This window comes from Otolemur garnettii, unplaced genomic scaffold (genome assembly GCF_000181295.1).
Source record: "Otolemur garnettii isolate 467f Iridium unplaced genomic scaffold, OtoGar3 scaffold00023, whole genome shotgun sequence".
NCBI lineage: Eukaryota > Metazoa > Chordata > Mammalia > Primates > Galagidae > Otolemur > Otolemur garnettii.
In genome coordinates this window covers 734084-751546 of record NW_003852418.1, presented here as the reverse complement: position 1 = coordinate 751546, position 17463 = coordinate 734084, and the positions used below count along the sequence as shown (strand labels likewise).

Sequence of the window (17463 nt, the reverse complement as noted above, 5' to 3'; positions counted from 1 at the left end):
CATAATTACATGCACATATATACAACATCTGAATGGGTGGTGTCCAAGATGTTTCCAGCAATTAATTCTGGGTGGTGAAACTGAGAATGATTTTTACTTTCCCTCCATTCTTTTCCATACTTCTTAAATTTTCTACATTACTTTATTTTACTCATACTCAGAAAGAGCAATAAAAATCTTAACAAGCCTCCCCCAAAGACCCACTATGTCAAAAATCTTCTCTTAGCACAGAAAGAAAGTAGAAGGGATGCTTATCAAAGTTTGTGCTCTGAGCACCCTGGCCTGTGGTTCTCAGCTGAGCAAAAGGATCCAGAGTTTTCTAAAAATACAGATGCTCAGAGCCCGAGTCCTCAGTATTTCCTGAGGTGGGGCCGAGGCATGTGCATTTTGTCAAAGTTCTTTAGGTAATACTGTTCAGTTAGGGTAGAAAACTACAGATATTTGCTCCTATGTCTCATTCTCAAGAGGCGGCCAGTAGAAGAGAAAAACAGGCCAGAGAGCCCAGAGAAGAGTTTACCTAAAGGCAGGCAACTACAGGGTCACCACAGAGGGGTGTTTAGGAACAGCAACTGAACACTGAACAGTGCTGGGATACATCTTAAGGTCTGAAGCCAAGAAGAAGCAAAGTGAGGGAGGGCAAAATGTTCAGGATTGAGAGATGGAGTCCTAGGGGCAGAACTACTGTTAACTTAAAAAAACTAAAAAGACACCAGGCAGCTTAAATGAGGCCCACTACAGGTGAGCAACCTTGATTTGTGATTAAAAAAAAAAAAAAGTAGGCTTGGTGCCCGTAGCTCAGTGGTTAGAGTACTGGCCATGTACACTGAGGCAGGCGGGTCTGAACCCAGCCCGGGCCTGCTAATACAACAATGACAACTGCAACAAAAAAATAATTGGGCATTGTGGCAGGCGCCTGTAGTCCTAGCTACTTGGGAGGCTAAGGCAAGAGAATCGCTTAAGCCCAAGAGTTAGAGGCTGCTGTGAGCTGTGAACCCATAGCACTTGACTGAGGGTGACAGAGTGAGAACTCTGTGTCAAAAAAAAAAAAAAAAAAAAAAGAAGGGCATTGCCTGTGATTCAATTTCTGGAAACCATAAGACAATCCTAGGTTCATTTCCTAGATGGGCCATTCACTAGCTGTATGGCCGTTAGAAAATGACAAGTTAGGCTGGGTGTGGTAGTCCACACGAATCCTAGCACTCTTGCAAGGCCAAGGCAGGTGGATTGCTTCAGCTCAGGAGTTCAAGACCGGCCCGAGCAAGAGAGAGACCCTGTCTCTACTAAAAATAGAAACAAAACAAAACAAAACGATGGGGGGTGGTGTGTTGTGGCCAGTGCCTACAGTCCAAGCTACTCAGCTACTTAAGAAGACTGAGGCAAGAGGATCACTTGAGTCCATGAGTTTGAGGTTGCTGTGACTATGATGATGCCATGGCACTCTACCTAAGACAACAGAGTGAGATTCTGTTTCAATTAAAAAAAAAGAAAAGAAGATGACAAGTTATTTATGCCTTAGTGTTCTTATCTCTAAAGTGTGAGTAAGGATACATAGTTTGTAGGGTTACTGTAAAGATTCAGTGAAATGAGATAGTACAAGCAAAACCCTATTAGAGTACTAAGAACAAAAAAGGTCCCCAAATGGTAACATTAGGAAGCACAACTCAGTAAAGATTATGTGTGTGATTTTAATAAAGCAGGGCCTACAGTTAATTATTATCTAATTACTGTTATTTTCCCATTTTGGCACCACCTAAAAATGCGGGAGAAATAATTAAAGAGGTCTGGCTATTTCTCTTCTGTTGCTTCTATATTGCTAGGGTTCTTACTTATAATCTATAAAGGAGATATAATGTATTCTAAATTATTTCTATATAGTTTAAACACGATTATAAATGCAAACTAACAGAGTCATAATGACAAAACAGCAACTAATGCATCTGTGGAAAGTTCTATTTCTAAAATAAGAATTCTGGTAATGCTACCATTGAAGAGTAGCAAAATGAAAAACATAAAAGAAAAATAAGAGTGAGAAATGTTTTTCCATCATCCTCCCCATCTAAGGTCCCAATATCAAAACTGATAAATTAGCTGAAACAGTCAAAGTAACTGAAATTAGTACTACATCCATGACCCGTAAGAACTCAGGCAAGTCCTTTTTTAGTGTAACATAATAAAATACTTGTCATGACAGCACTGACTACTAACATGTTACGAACGCTCACTAGGTGCCAGTACTACCCTCAACACTGTCCACAGATGGACGAGGTCGATCCTCCTCACAGCAGCTGCGCAGGATCCTTCCAGGTCTGGCTTCTGCTTAACTATCTAATCTGCTCCAGGCTCTACTCAGCAAGGGCTGGGTATCCCCACCAGTATCAGAGGATAGTCCTGGGGAGCATGGCAAAACCAGATTCACCAACTTTACACGGATTGGTAGAACTGGAAACTCAGAGAACATGTCTCTGAAGACTACATTTTCAACAAGATCCTAGATGGTTCTGATGGGCAGCTAAGTGAAAGGCTCCCTGTAGTCTGTCCTTTCCACGTGACATTTCTTCACCTGGCTAACTTCTACCAAAGGTTTGGCTTGGGAGTCCACGTTTCTAAGATGGAGCTGCTTCTAACACCGATCTGTTCTCTCACCACCCCAGGTTAGATTAGGAATCGCTCCTCTGTGCTCCCATGGTGCCTTATGCTTCCCGCTACCTCCTCTTTATCTTTTTACATAAGTGCAGGTTTCTATGTCTGGGTTCCTAGCAAGGCTCTGATCTTACCCACCTTTCATTTTCACCTTGTAATATAAATGCAGGTTTCTATGTCTCCTTAGCAAGCCTGTGTTCCCCTTCCACCTACAGCATCAAGCCTAACACAACACAGGGACTAGTGGTTTCTTTAACAGAAGAATGAATGAAGGCTTACTGACTGCCTTTGGGGCTCTCATCCATAGAAACAGACCCTCTGCAAAGGGTCTTCAAAAGGAAGCTTCAAAGGGGAACAGAAGGGACTGGTACCTCATCCAAGAAGTGATGAATTTTAACAGGGCTAGCACAGTCAGAATCTTAACTAAAGGTCCAGGATAAAAGATCACGATGGTAAATGGTCTCATCTGTGTTAGCTCTTGTTATGACCCATCCTGTCCATATATAATGTCCTGGTTCACAGATGGCCTTCATACCCACAAAAGCCGAGGAAGCCAAGGTGTCTGCATCCTATGTGTAAACATGACAACTGGGAGATGGAGGGAGGGCTTTTTTGAAAGGAGGCTAATGTGCAGTATTACCATTTATTGAGTGTCTATATATGCAAGAGGCTGTGTTGGACAGTCATGATTATTCTTCATAAAACATTCTGAGAAAGTTTTCATCAGGCCTATTTGATTGAAGAGGATTTCAATGTCCAGAAAGAAGAACTAACTTGCCCAAGGCCACCAGCTGGTTTGTGAGTAGAGCTGGACTTGAAACTCCATTTGCCTATAAAAGCAATCCTCCTTCCATGACTCTGCTGTCTCGGGATTGCCAACCACTGCAGCTACCTTGGTGTTAGAAGAAGCTTCAGAAATTGCTAAGTGTAGAGTATAAATGTCTTAACACAATAACTAAGAAAATGCGGTGAAGGCTATGTTAGCCAGTTTGATGAAAATATTTCAAATGGTATATAAAACCAGCACATTGTATCCCATAATTGCATTAATGTACACAGCTATGATTTAATAAAAAAAAACTAAAAAAAAAAAAAGAAATAGAGCTAGGCTTAAATTCTGTTCTGCCACTAATTTACAAAAGGTATTTGGTAACTGAGAAACTCTGAGACTCACCTATAAAAAGAAGATAGAAATACCCGATTCATAAAGGCATTTAATGCACCTGTAAAGCCCTGAATATATTAGTAGATATTCAATAGATGAAAGCTGGCCATTATCCAGTTTTCCCAGCACCTCCCCAAAAGAAGAGCTGCCTTCAGGATGGCAAATACATCCTGTATTTCACTGTCTTCCTCAATGGCAAACACTATTCTGTGCTCTGCTTGGGAAAGACAGGGGCAAATCCTAAGATGACTTGAACCAGTTAGCAAACCAGATGTGCCACACTAAAATCATCCCCTCAAGCCAGATGAGAGGAGCTCCAAATCCCAACATGTTTATGTCAGCATCCCTGCATTTTGTCATCTGAGGTCAGAAAATCAGACAAGCAATTGGAGAGAAAGAAAAGAAACCGATCCAGAAACTCTTCAATCATAAGGTTTTCAAACAGCAACAACAAACAACCGTAAGATATTTCCATTCTTACTCAATGTAAAGTGCTATCAGTACGTGGCGTAGTGCCATTCTTAAAATTAAATAATAGTCACTCTTCACTTGCTTTTTGTTCCAGTCACTATAATAAACTCTGGTTTTCGAGGTTGGAGGATACAAAAATGGGGGAGAACAAGGGGGTACCTAGGGCTCTCTGGAAAAATTTTTGTCTTATATTCCACATAGAACTGGCCTATTTATAGTCCACTTCTACTATTGGCAGATTCAGAAAGAAAAAGTATTTCCTCAGGCAGGTGCTTCTAAAATCATCAGCAGAAACACACAAATTAGAAACCCAACCTAATTCCAGCCAATACCAATAAAATAAGAACGGTGCTAAGCTTTTGATTTGTATTTCATTTAATCTTCATGTCACCCTCAGGTGACGGATCCTCTAGTATTCCAATTTTGCAACTGAGGATCAGAGAGGGTAAGCAACATCCTCAACGTTACACAGCTGATAAATGATAGGACCAAGAAACCAACACAAGTCTTGTCTCAATTCAAAGACCTCATTCTTAATCATCTATATCACAGTAACTAGCTAAACATGCCTAGCACCCAGTGTCTCCTCTGCTACTTCCTTTAGTGGTATTAGAATGAAATAACGATTTATCCTTCAAGGAATATGCAAATGTCATCTGTTAAGCCTTCCAAGAATTCCCTGAATACTCCTTTTTCTGGGTTACCGCAACCTCTAATATAACATTTATTACAGTATGATATCTGGAGTAAATACTAAAATAATGATCCAGATAAATTAACCTTTATTAACCCGCCCTGTTATGACTTGGATGTGGTTTATCCATGCTTCCTCTGCTGCTTTCTGCCATGAGTTGAAGGAGCATGAGACCCTCACTAGATGGGCTGCCTGATCTTCCCAGCCTCCAAAATCATGACCAAATAAACTGCCCTTCTTTATACTTTACACATTCTCAATTACTCTGTTACAGCAACTCGAAACAGACTAAGACACCCCTACACTATGTTAGAGTTGCGTAAGTTACCTTACCTCACTTAATCCTTACAATAACCCAAGAAGGTACATATTAATCCCATTGTTTTTTAATGTATTATTATTTATTTTTGCAGTTTGGGCCAGGGATAGGCTTGAACCTGCCACCCTCAGTATATGGGGCCAGCACCCTACTCCTTGAGTCATAGGCGCCGCTATTAATCCCATTACAGATGAACAAACAAATACATATTGAACACTACCATGGGAGAGACTCTGAGTAGCCTTTTGCTAGAATCATAAATTGGTTAACATGTTAAGAATACTCTGGATTCCACAATGGTCTTAACTACTGGCATGTGTTTGATCTTGACTGTAGCCAATACATGGTACAGAAATGGTAACTAAATTCATTCATCTATTCACTTAGTATTTATTGAGTATCTACCATGCACTGAGCACTCTGATAGGCCCTCTGCATACTAGAAACACCCAGGAATAATTTCACCAACTCATTTTGCTGTTGTCCCTAATAACTTGTACAATTCAAAAAAGAGGAGGAGTCCCCACTACCATAACAAACTGTCAAAGCACCAAGGTTAGAACCAGGGTCTTCTGATCAAGAACAGTTCTGACTACACCAGCAATCCAGAGAAGATCAAGTTATTTAGACCCATGACAGCAAGTACCAATGGCAATGACTTTGTGAAAGGAGCATGACATTTGTGATCAGAAGCTGAGGGAGTCTGACTCCCAGTTTAGCCATGCACCCAGTATATGACCTGAAGCTATGATTTCATTGAGACTCAAACTTTTCCCACCTTTAGAATGGAAAATAACACCAACCTTGTGAGGCTGTTGTAAGGCTCAGATATGATCAGATATGTAAAGATAGTCCTACAGATGCTGAACATAGGTAATAACAAATTAAGTGATCAGCTAAAATTACAGTGGCCTTTGATTTAACCTGTGTCATCACCTCCCTTCCACCACAAGTGTCTTCCTCTTCAAGCATATTTGTTCTTCTTCTCTTAACAATGAAGTACTCTTGTTTGGTATGTCTCTATAATTGCTAATGTGGTTTTATGGGAAATATTTGCAAAATTGCTTTCTTTCCCATGTCTATTTCCTCCTCCCTCAAACTGTAGATTTACTGAGGGCTGGGAGTGTCTCTCTCATCCACATGGTGGCTTTGAAACTTTGAGGGGATAGGAGAATTGGGTCACTAAAGCAGAGAGACTCGTAAAGAGAGGTACTGAGGGCAGAGACAATGGCGATGAAGAGAATTGAGTAGAGATTTTTCTAAAGTAGAATTCCTGGGACTTGTGACCAATTACATATGGGAAGTATCAGAAATATGGATTTCTGCAGTGGTTGACAGTATAGAGGGTGGTGTCATTTACCAGGACAGAAAAGCAGAGAATACTGGGACAGTGGAGGAATGCGTATGGTTTTGAACAAGTGAAGTTGTCTGCTGGTTATTAGCTGTGCCAAGTAGAGCTTGGGAGGAAAAATTGGGTTGATGATTTCGGAGTCAATGGCAAACAGGTAAAGGTTAAAGCTGCATGGAGTAGATGAGATCACACAGTGAGAATGTCCAGAGTGAAAATAAATTTAAAGCAAAAAAGAGCTCAGGGAAGACACCCACTCAAAAGTGAACGTCTGAGGGACAGGCAGAGGAAAAGGATCTGGAGATGGAACATAAGGAAAGGGCAGCCTGCCCCCAGAACAAGTATTCTGTTTTGTCCTGTTTCCACAGGACTTGTCATATACTAGGTTTTCGTTCTATCTTGAACATAGCAGGCCTTCCAATAAAAGCTGTCTCCAAACAATGCCATGTCATTACCACAGCCTACCAGGGAGACTTTAAGAAAATGTTTCTGTTTCGTCTATGTTGGTTCAACTGCCTCCTTTCTGACTTCAGGGAAGGCTTAGCCATTTCCCTCTTCTAACCTTGGCAGGGGGCGTGGGAGCTCTAATCCACACTTTTTTGCTGTTAGGAGGAAGCACAAGGCAACCACATGCTTCCTGACACGTGGAGCCCATCAGATTCACTTAGAATTCTTTGCTGATGACAGAAAAGTATTCTATAAAGCACTGACCTGTTATCAACTGCTGTCACTGCTGAAAAGGTAAAAATGCGTGCATATACCTAACACACACGCCACACACCTACACGCTGCTAGGTAGCTCACCCCCTTAAAGCTCTTAACAGCCTCCAGGGGAACCATGTTAAAACAGCGCAATTAACTAGAACCGCTACAAACTCAATAACTCACTTACCTAATGAAGCAATGCAAGGAAAACTGGACCTATTTTAATAAGAATTTGAAAAAGAGACAAGAAGTAAAGGTCATATGCCATTTCTGGATCCCAGCTCTTTTCTTCCTCCCTCCTATTCTGAGGCAGTTAATACCAAGGAGACGATACATACTGTGCTATTCTTCATAAAACCAAGGGAGCAGCCAATCATGCTATTGCACCCAAGGGCAAATTATTGCTTTCCAACCCATCCCCCAAGCTAAGTGCCTCCTCTGATCTATTTCTGAAGATTTTATTATGCAAACCTGAATGGATTTCAATTACAATAATTCTTTTCCTTCCCTACCCCAACTCACAAAAGAGGAACGAAATTATCAGCAATTCTAGCTTATAAGGATGGTTTTTGCTTTTTACCCTTCTCTTCTCCGGAGTCACCTTAAGGTTGTCCTCTCTCAACTTCTTGTGTTGGCTTTGGGAACACAGCTGGCTTTACGCCACTCCACTATTTAGCACTGTATGACTCCTGACATCCCTATCAAGAATGAGTTTGCCCATTTTCACACAGTTCTCAAGGGGCAATTAGACTGCAGGCCAGTAAAACCCTCTCCTGGCCCTCCCCTAGTCAAGGTGTAGGCAGTTTGTCTGCCTGGCCTTCCCTATGACCTCGTAGAAGGATAGATACCTGTGATTAAGGTCAGAGGGGCAGTAATTGAGGCTCAGAGAGCTTAGGAATTTGACCAAGATCACACAGTTGATAAGGAGCAGATACATCTATGCCAACCAGGCTGGACTGCTACTGTAGGAGTCTGGGGAAGGTCCTGAGGGGTGACAGTGGCTGAGGTTAGACCAGGATGGATTTAAAGAGGCTAACAAAGATGGGTGACAAGCCCGAGCTTGACAAGAAGGAAGAAAGTGCGAGGCAGTTCACCACAGCTTTGGGCTGGTGAGCTAATTCTCGGTCCATAGTGCTTAATTAGGAGTTAGATCACCAGAAGCTTGGCATTGGGTGGCCTCATCTATAAGGAAGTTCTATGCACAACACGGCCCTTAAGGATGTGGCTCTAAAGAGGGGCTTCTGCCATAACCTCCAAGCCAATGCGACAAAGTAAAACAGCCAGCAACCCACTCGTTTTTGCTTACAAAAAAGCTGGTCTGCTCAGTTCTGGTATTTGACTGAGAACCAGCAATCTGAACTGCCTTGTAGGGTTCTTGGGAGAGCCCCAAATCCATATGTGAATTCCATGAGCAGCCTTTTGGGGAAATGGCTGTTCATTCATGCAGTTAATAAGCATTTACTGTGCATCTAACACATGCTAAGTACCATACTCAGCAATGTGATCCAGAGGTGATGAGGCCACTGGTTCCATAATTTTAAGGGCTTTGAAAGCAAAGTCCTGACACCAAGAGTCCATTGAATAGGAGGCCCTCTCCTAGTCTAGGGGTTTGATATGCTTCCCTGAGAAAGTGACATCAAAACTAAGGACCTGAAGGATGATTAAAAGGTAGCCAGGCAGACAGGTCGGAGATTATCACTGCAGATGGAAAAAAGAGCACAGAGGAAGCTTGGGGGCAGGAATGAGCTGGGCGTGTTCACTAATATTCCCAGTGCTCTAAAGCTAGTGTGCTCTATCTTAGCACACAAACCTGACCCCAGTACATCAGAAGGGCCAGAACACAGCACAACAGAGAGCACAAGATGTACACCAAAGATGAGGCAGGATAAAGAAACCTTGCACAAAAGATATCTGGAGAACACTTAGAGAACTAAAAATAGACCTGCCATTTGATCCTATAATTCCTCTACTAGGTATATATCCAGAAGACCAAAAATCACACTACAATAAAGATATTTGTACCATAATGTTTGTTGCACCCCAATTCATATCTGCTAGGTCATGGAAGAAGCCCAAGTGCCCATTGACCCATGAATTGAATAAATTGTGGTATATGTACACCATGGAACACTATGCAACCCTAAAGAAAGATGGAGACTTTACCTCCTTCATGTTTACATGGATGGAGCTGGAAAATATTCTTCTTAGCAAAGTATCTCAAGAATGGAAGAAAAAGTATCCAATGTACTCAGACCTACTATGAAACTAATTTATAGCTTTCATAGGAAAGCTATAACCCAATTATAGCTCAAGAATATGGGGAAAGGGGAGAGGGAGGGAAGGGGAGGGGGGAGGATGGGTGGACGGAGGGTGATTGGTGGGTTCACGCCTATGGTTCATCTTATAAGGGCACGTGTGAATCTTTCTAAATGTAGAATATAAATGTCTTAACACAATAACTAAGAAAACGACATGAAGGCTATGTTAACCAGTTTGATGAAAATATTTCAAATTGTATATAAAAACAGCACACTGTACCCCATGACAGTATTAATGTACATAGCTATGATTTAATAATAATAATAAAAAAAAGAAACCTTGCACAATGTGCCTTGCCCTGTTCTGCCTTCATTCTCACTCTTCCATTCATTGATGGGGGCTGGTTTGCCAGGAGTAGCAGGAGTTGGTGGGGTGGCAGGAGGTATAGGGCTGTGCTTTCTCCTGGGGTTCACTTCTGCTCCCTGGGTGCTGGTGGACTCAGGATGCAGAGCTCATCCTCACCAGCCATTCTACTCCACGCATGCCTCTAGGAGCTGCCTTATCAAGTCATTGCCCTCACTGATAGAATGTTATCAAATTCCTAATGTGAGTACTCTAAAGCAAATGGACTGTTACCAGCACGCCACTGGGCACATTTTTCAGAAGGAAAACAGCTGCTCATTGAATCTGTCACTTCTTCCTCTTCTCAGTACTATGTACACAGAACAAGAGCTGCTAAGGGCCATTTTCCTTCACAATCTCTTCAAGATGTGGCATTGAGTCACTCAGTAGAACCCAGCAGGTCAGACGCAGTATAGTCCTTGAGGAGTTTCCTGGATCACAGGGTAACCTTGACAACTAGAGCCTGTGCCTCAGAATCTGAAGGTACAAACACAGCTTCTAGTTCACTATTCAAGTTTCCTCGCTTTACAGACCAGGAAGGAAAATGCAGCCTAGGGAAGTTAAGCAGAGGGTCTAAAGTCCCACAGCTAGTTAGCTGTAGAACTATAGCTTGGCTTCTCAGCTAATTCCTCATTTAAAAAAAGAGGGATGCCACCAGCACTTCATAAATTGTGAGGCTTAAAGATGACTGTAAATAATGTAGCCGTGTCAAGGATGTGGCAGATTTTCAATGGGTGGTGAATGTCTGAAAAATTTTATCTCCTAGATCTCCAAGGCCCCCCATTCCCTCTCTCATGGCCTAATTTTACTGAGTTTACACTGGGGAGGTGGGGAACAGCAGTGGACCGAACATATCTCTATCTCGTGTTCGGTCAAAATCAGAGGTGAATTAACTGAAGTCGCTACTTATTCTCAGGTCTCTCGTCTACAGCTTGTGCACTGCCAGGTCCTCCCTTGCTCCTGCCAGACTTTTCTGTGGTTTCCTGATTTGATCAGGTATCACTGGAGTGAACACTGAACACACAGGTCATAGCACCTTCCCTTTAGCCTCTCTAAGTTGGGAGAGACTAAGCCAGGGCAGTTTGAGAAGAGAGAGACAGGAGCCCTCAAACTTTCATCTGTGGGGGTAAGGAATGCAAAAGATCTGCTAGGTAACTATGCCAATTCTACCAATCACTGACAACATTACAGAGAAAAACCAAACCACGGGGCGAATGTTGCCTCTGAGAAGACAACCAAATCAGTCAGCCAGTCAGCTTAGGTTCTCCTCTCTCAAAAACATACTGCCTCCTCACCTCCCTCCACCTGCTCCCCACACTTTAAAATAACCATCCAACCATGTAAATTCCCTGGTGCAAGAGTCTGCTAGCCTCCAGCAGAACTGTCAATGCTCATAAATCTCCGGCCTTCCAGATTGCACTGCAGCTATTTACTGGGGGGAGGGACGCAGCAGGCCACTAGACAATAGTAGGAAGAGATTGGTCTAGCAGTAACTACTCCAGTTACGGCATCGCAATTCATGGCACCAATTTGCCGGGAGTGTGCACCATCAGGGAGGAGAAACATAAAAAGGGGAATCTGGGCTGTAAATAGTTTATTTCGGCAATTCCTGATGTTGGCTGAATCATACTTTAGTACAGAAATACATGAAAGCACCACTCCGGAGGTGACATGTGTCGCCATCTCATTACTCTTTTCAAAAGGGTCTTCTATCAGAGAGACACCTCGCTACAAATTATAGTGAAGAAAACAAAACCCTCACATGCAGACTTATTAACAGTCCAGGAGGAATCGGAACTACCAGGATTCAAACAAGCAGAGAACTGGTGCGACAGAGGCGAGCAGAGACCTGGGGACTCTGGATTGCTTTTCATACATGAAAAATCAGAAGACGGGAAAGAAAAAGATAGCATTCTTCCTCTCAAGCGCCTGCTCCCCAAATGTACAGAGTTTTCAACATAGTTTTTGTTTCCTCCTTTCTCCCAATATACCTCAATCATGCCGACTCCTCCCGGGAATCCTACCTTCGTGTTCCTTCTCAGTGGTTCCCACTTTCTTAATCTTCCTGGGAGATTTCATGAAGAGGGGGAAGATGGTTCGTAAGCCAAGAATGTCAACAAACTTATGACAGTTGTCCGTGCCCTCGGGCCCAATCATAGCATGATCCAGCACTTTCAGGGCACTGCTCCGAGAGATCTTCTTTTCCCTGTTAACAAAAGAGGTTTCACATAAGGCATTTCATGAGGAAGTTCTAGTGTTAAAAGAAAAACCATGTTTACTGTAGTTCTCATTACAATGGGAAAAAAAAAAGAAAAAATAAAAATAAAAAGCTTAAATACCAACCAATAAGAAAATGGTTACATTATGATATATAGAAATAGATTATATACTAGTTAACAGTTAGGAGACTTTGTAATAGGAAGAACAAATTCTTACGGTCAGACTGATAAACACAGAAGGTAATACTCAAAATTCCTTATGAAGCATTACCACAATTACATAAAGATGCATTTAAAAGGCAGGAAATATATAGATCAAAATGTGAGAGATGTTACTCGAGGAAAGTGGAATTACAGGCAACTGATTATTCTTTTTTTCTTTTTAACAGCTTTCAAAATATAATTCATTACCCACTTAAAATGTACAAATGCATGGACTTCAGTATATTCACAGATACGTTGGTCTTCACCACACTTATAGAACATTTTCATTACCTAGGGAAGAAATCATGTAGCTGCCACCCCTCTATGCTTCCCATCCCACTTCAGCCCTAACCAACCACCAGTCTACATTCTATATTATAGATCTGTCTACGGTAGATATTTCAAGTAAATGATATCAAACAATAGGTGGTCTCCTATGATTGGCTTCTTTCACTTGGCACAGTGTCTTCAAAGTTCACCTGCAGTGTAGCATTGTAGTGCTCCATTCCTTCTTTTTTTTTTTTAGAGACAGAGTCTCACTTTATTGCCCTTGGTAGAATGTCGTGGCATCACAGCTCACAGCAACCTCCAACTCCAGGGCTGAAGGTGACTGATTTTCTTGCTTCAGCCTCCCGACTAGCTGGGACTACAGGCGCCTGCCACAACACCCGGCTATTTTTTTGTTGCAGTTTGGCCATGGCTGGGTTTGAACCCACCACCCTTGGTACATTGGGCCGGCGCCCTACTCACTGAGTGCCAGGCACCACCCTCCATTCCTTCTTATAGCTGAAAAATGTATGCCACAATTCGTTTATCCATTCATTGGCTGATGGGCATTTGGCACTTATTTATACTCGTGTACTAAGTTTTCATTTCTCTTGGGTATAAGTATACCTAAGCACAGAATTGCTAGGGCAAGGATAACCCTAAGTTTAACCTTTAGAGGAATTGCCAGACTGTTTTCTTAAGCAGCAGCACCACTTTCTGATTTCTCTACATCCCTGCCAACACTTACCTGATTTTTGGTTCCAGTCAGTGATGTGAAGTGACATCTCACTGTAGTTTTAATTTGCATTTCTCGGATAACTAATAATGTCAAATGTTTTTTCATGTGCTTATTAACCATTTGTATACCTTCTTTAGAGAAATACCTATTTAGATGCATTGTTCATTTTTAAATTGGATCAGTTATCTTTCTTATCGAGTTGTAAGGGTTCTTTATATATTCTGGATACAAGTTGCGTAACAGATATATGATTTACAAATATTTTCTCCTGCTCTAGAAGTTATCTTTTCATTTTTTCCATAGCATCCTTCGAAGTTTTTAATTTTGAGTAAGTACAATTTATCTATTTCCTGATTTGTTGTGCTTTTGCTGTCATGTCTAAGAAACCATCACCAAACCCAATGCTGTGAAGATTTACCCGTTTCCCTCTAAGAATTTGATAGTTTTAGTTCTTACATTTAGGTCTTTGATCCAATTTGAAATAATTTTTGTATATAATGTAAGGTAAGGGTCCAATTTCTTTTGTATGTGGACATTCAGTTGCCCCCCAAAGCCCTCATCTGTTGAAGAAATGATTCCTTCCCCACGCAGTGGTTCTGGCATTCTTGTTGAAAATCAGTTGACCACAGACTGGTTTTGTTTCTGAATTCTCAACAATATTCCATTATATGTTTATGCATTATGACAGTAGCTCATTGCCTAGGTTACCAGTGCTTTGTAGTTAGTTCTGAAATTAAGAGTCCTCTTCCTTTATTCTTTTTTAAGTTGTCAATTTCTAAAATGAAGTCAGCTGGGATTCTGGGGATATGCTGAATCTACAGATCACTTTGGGGGAGTAATGACATCTTAATAATATAAAATCTTCTGATCCATGAATATAGGATTTTTTCCCATTTATTTAGATCCTTTTTAATATCTTTCAACATTTTTTATACTTTTCAGTGTATTAAATTTATACTTCTTTTATTAAATTTATACCTAGGTGTGTTATTGTTGGTGCTACGGTAAATGGAATTGTTCTCTGTTTCATTTTGGGATTGTTCACTCCAAGCATATAGAACTACAACTCATTTTTACATACTGATCGTATATCCTGCAACTTTGCTAAACTCAATTACTAGCTCTTTGGGTGGATTCCTTAGGATATTCTCTATATAAGATCATTTTACCTGCAAACAGAGATAGTTTTACTTGTTCCTTTCCATTCTAGGTGGCTTTTATTTCACTTTATCATGTAGCTATCCTATAGAAGTGGTGAGGGCAAACATCCTTATCTTGTTGCTGATCTTACAAGGAAAGCATCTGATCTTTCACCAGTAAGTGTGATGTCAGCCACGTGTTTTCTGTCAATGCTCTTTATCAATGGTTGTAGGGGTTTCTTTTCACTCCTAGTTGGCATGCTACCATGGGAGGGTGTTGGATTATATCAACCGCCTTATTATTATTATTTTTTACATCTCATTATTCCTTTTTCCACTTCTCAGTAGCTTTAATTTTCCCACAATGAACAGGTAGTACTTTTTAGAACTAGAAAAGATAAAACTATTGCCAAGAAAGAAGAAAAGAGTTTTTTCCGTGGAAGCCTAAGGTCAGAGAAAAATCCTGCTACTGGCTACTGCTCTTGTAGAAGCTTGTATAGGGAGTATAATTTTCTATAATCTTAAATTGTTTTCTTTAACATTATGAGGCAGAGAGGAACACATCAGTTATCTCCTGTTTTGGTACAGCTGGTAAATCAACCACCCAAGCCAACATGCAATATTTACTGAGCACTTACTCAGCAATATGGTAGACAAAAGAGAAAAAACAAAAAGTAAGACATGGCTGCTGCTTCCAAAACACTTCAAATCTATTCTGGAAGAACAAATTAATATAAAATGATCAGGGGAAAGTGTAGGTCAGCATAGGAGTTTACCCCACATATTATTCATTCTACAAATATTTATAGGATACCTCTCACGTGAACAAGAAAGATCAAGTCCCAGTTCTCGAGCAGCTTACATCTTAACTGCAGGAGACAAAAAGAAATCAAGATTCCTGATAATGGTAAGTGTCAAGGAAATAAAACAAAGCAATGCGAAAGAATGGCTGGTGTGGACATTTTAGATTAGGTTATTAAGGAAGGCCTCTAAAGGGTAGCATCTGTTTTGAGACCTGAGTGATAAGATGAATTGGTCATATAAATTTTAGGGGCAAAACATTCCAGGCAGAAGGAATAGCAAGCACAAAGGCCCCAAGGTAAAGATGAGCTGTCATGATCAAAGAACAGACAGAAGACTGGCATGCTTGAAGCACACCAAGGAGAAGAGTGCTCCTAGCTCAGCTCAAAGGGGGAAACATAGGCTGTACCAAAGCCCACGCCTTGTAGGCTAGAGCATTCAAATAAAATAACCGATTCTAGGAGTAAAGAAGATGCGATTCAACATGTTGTTCTGAAACTATTACGTGTTAGGTACTTTATAGTGAGAAGGAGAGATTTTACGTATTTGGGAGTATGTGAAGAAAAGATAGATACATGTGTAAATAAGTGCCAAAAAAAGAATAAATTAAGTACAGTGGGTAAATAAGGAGGGAATCTTTTATTCAGAGAAAGGGGAACATTTCAGGAGGTTCCAATCCGCCATGGAAGCAAAAGAAAAAAAGAAAAAGCCACCAGGTTCCACTATCAGGAAACCACTAGCAATCTTCCAGAAAGCTGTGCTAGGCCAGAAGTGGGATGAAAAGTCAAAGGGGGTAAGAAGAGGGTGACTCAAGCCTGGAGGTGAGACTCTATCAGCTCGATAGGGAAGCCAGGTTAAGATTTTGTTTTAATTATGATTTTTAGGAAAATGAACAGCTTACTCATATTTCAGGGTGTCAAGAAGCCAATGGTGATAAGGATACTAAAGATAAAACGGAGAATTAAAACAGCCGAAATAAAGTAGTTGGTCTGGCAAGAGTAGGCAAGCCTGATCAAAAAGGTGGTAATTGGCTCATGCCTGTAATTCTAGCACTTAGAGGGGATAAGGCAGGAGGATCGATCACTTGAGGAGTTCAAGACCAGCCTGAGTAAAAGCAAGATCCTGTTTCTACTAAAGACAGAAAAATTAGTTGTGCATGGTGTTTTGTGCCTATAGCCCCAGCTGCTCAGAAGGCGAAGGCAGGAGGATTGCTTGAGCCCAGGAGTTTGAGGTTGAGTAAGCTATGATGATACACCACTACACTCTAGCTGGAATGACAGAGTGGGAGCCTATGTCAAAAAAAGAAAAGAAAAGAAAAGAAAAAAGGATTGTAGTAATCCAAAGCCCTTTATCCAATTTCTCATGTGAAAGCAAATGAAAAGATATCAGAAATAATATCCCCATTGGACAGTCTTCTATAGAGGCAACACCATTAAAACATTACACTATGATCACAAAAAATAGCTATTTTGGGTCCCAATGAGTAGAGGAAAGGGGAGTAGTTAAGAAGCTTGTGACTGTGTCCCTTTGTCCCTTTGGTGCTAGACTATCTTGGTTTACCTGAGACTGTCTCATTCATAGCACTAAAAGTACCATATCCCAGGATACTCCTCCGTCCTGGGCAGACCAAGATAGTTGGCCATTCTGCTTTACGCCAACCTATTTCTACCTTTATTTCTCTTGCTATGGATTAGTCAAAACAATCCATACAAAGTCATGAATGACCTTCAATCCAACTATTGAGTTTGAAAGGAAAAAAAAAAGGCATATACTACTAAGTAGATTTGGCTTTATGCAACAAGCACTATACTAGCTTCTATCTTAAAGCAATTTAAGAACAGGTAAATAGAAAGAATTTCAAAAGCCTCAGGCAATGGAAATTAAGTCCAAGGAGGTAAGAGGAGGAGATAATTTTACCTGTGAGAAGTCAGTGAAGGTATCAAATAGCAGGTGACATCTGAATTGAGTCTGAAGAAAGCAAGGAGAGCAGTGACACTGATGGCAGTGCTGCGTGTGCAGACCGGGCAAAGATACAGGCTGAGAACCTCTCGTTCCTGCTGGGGAACCAGAGGTAGTTATGAATGGGCCAGT

General features: G+C 41.1%; 1 protein-coding gene across 1 annotated transcript in view; it reads right to left on the bottom strand.

Moving 5' to 3' along the window:
- The window catches only part of CTNNBL1 (catenin beta like 1), a 171265-nt gene that overhangs the window by 57003 nt on the left and 96799 nt on the right, over positions 1 to 17463 (bottom strand). The window contains exon 11 of the mRNA XM_003787583.3: positions 12028 to 12209. Coding sequence (XP_003787631.2) covers positions 12028 to 12209 — 182 coding nt within the window. The remainder of the gene's footprint in view (positions 1 to 12027; positions 12210 to 17463) is intronic.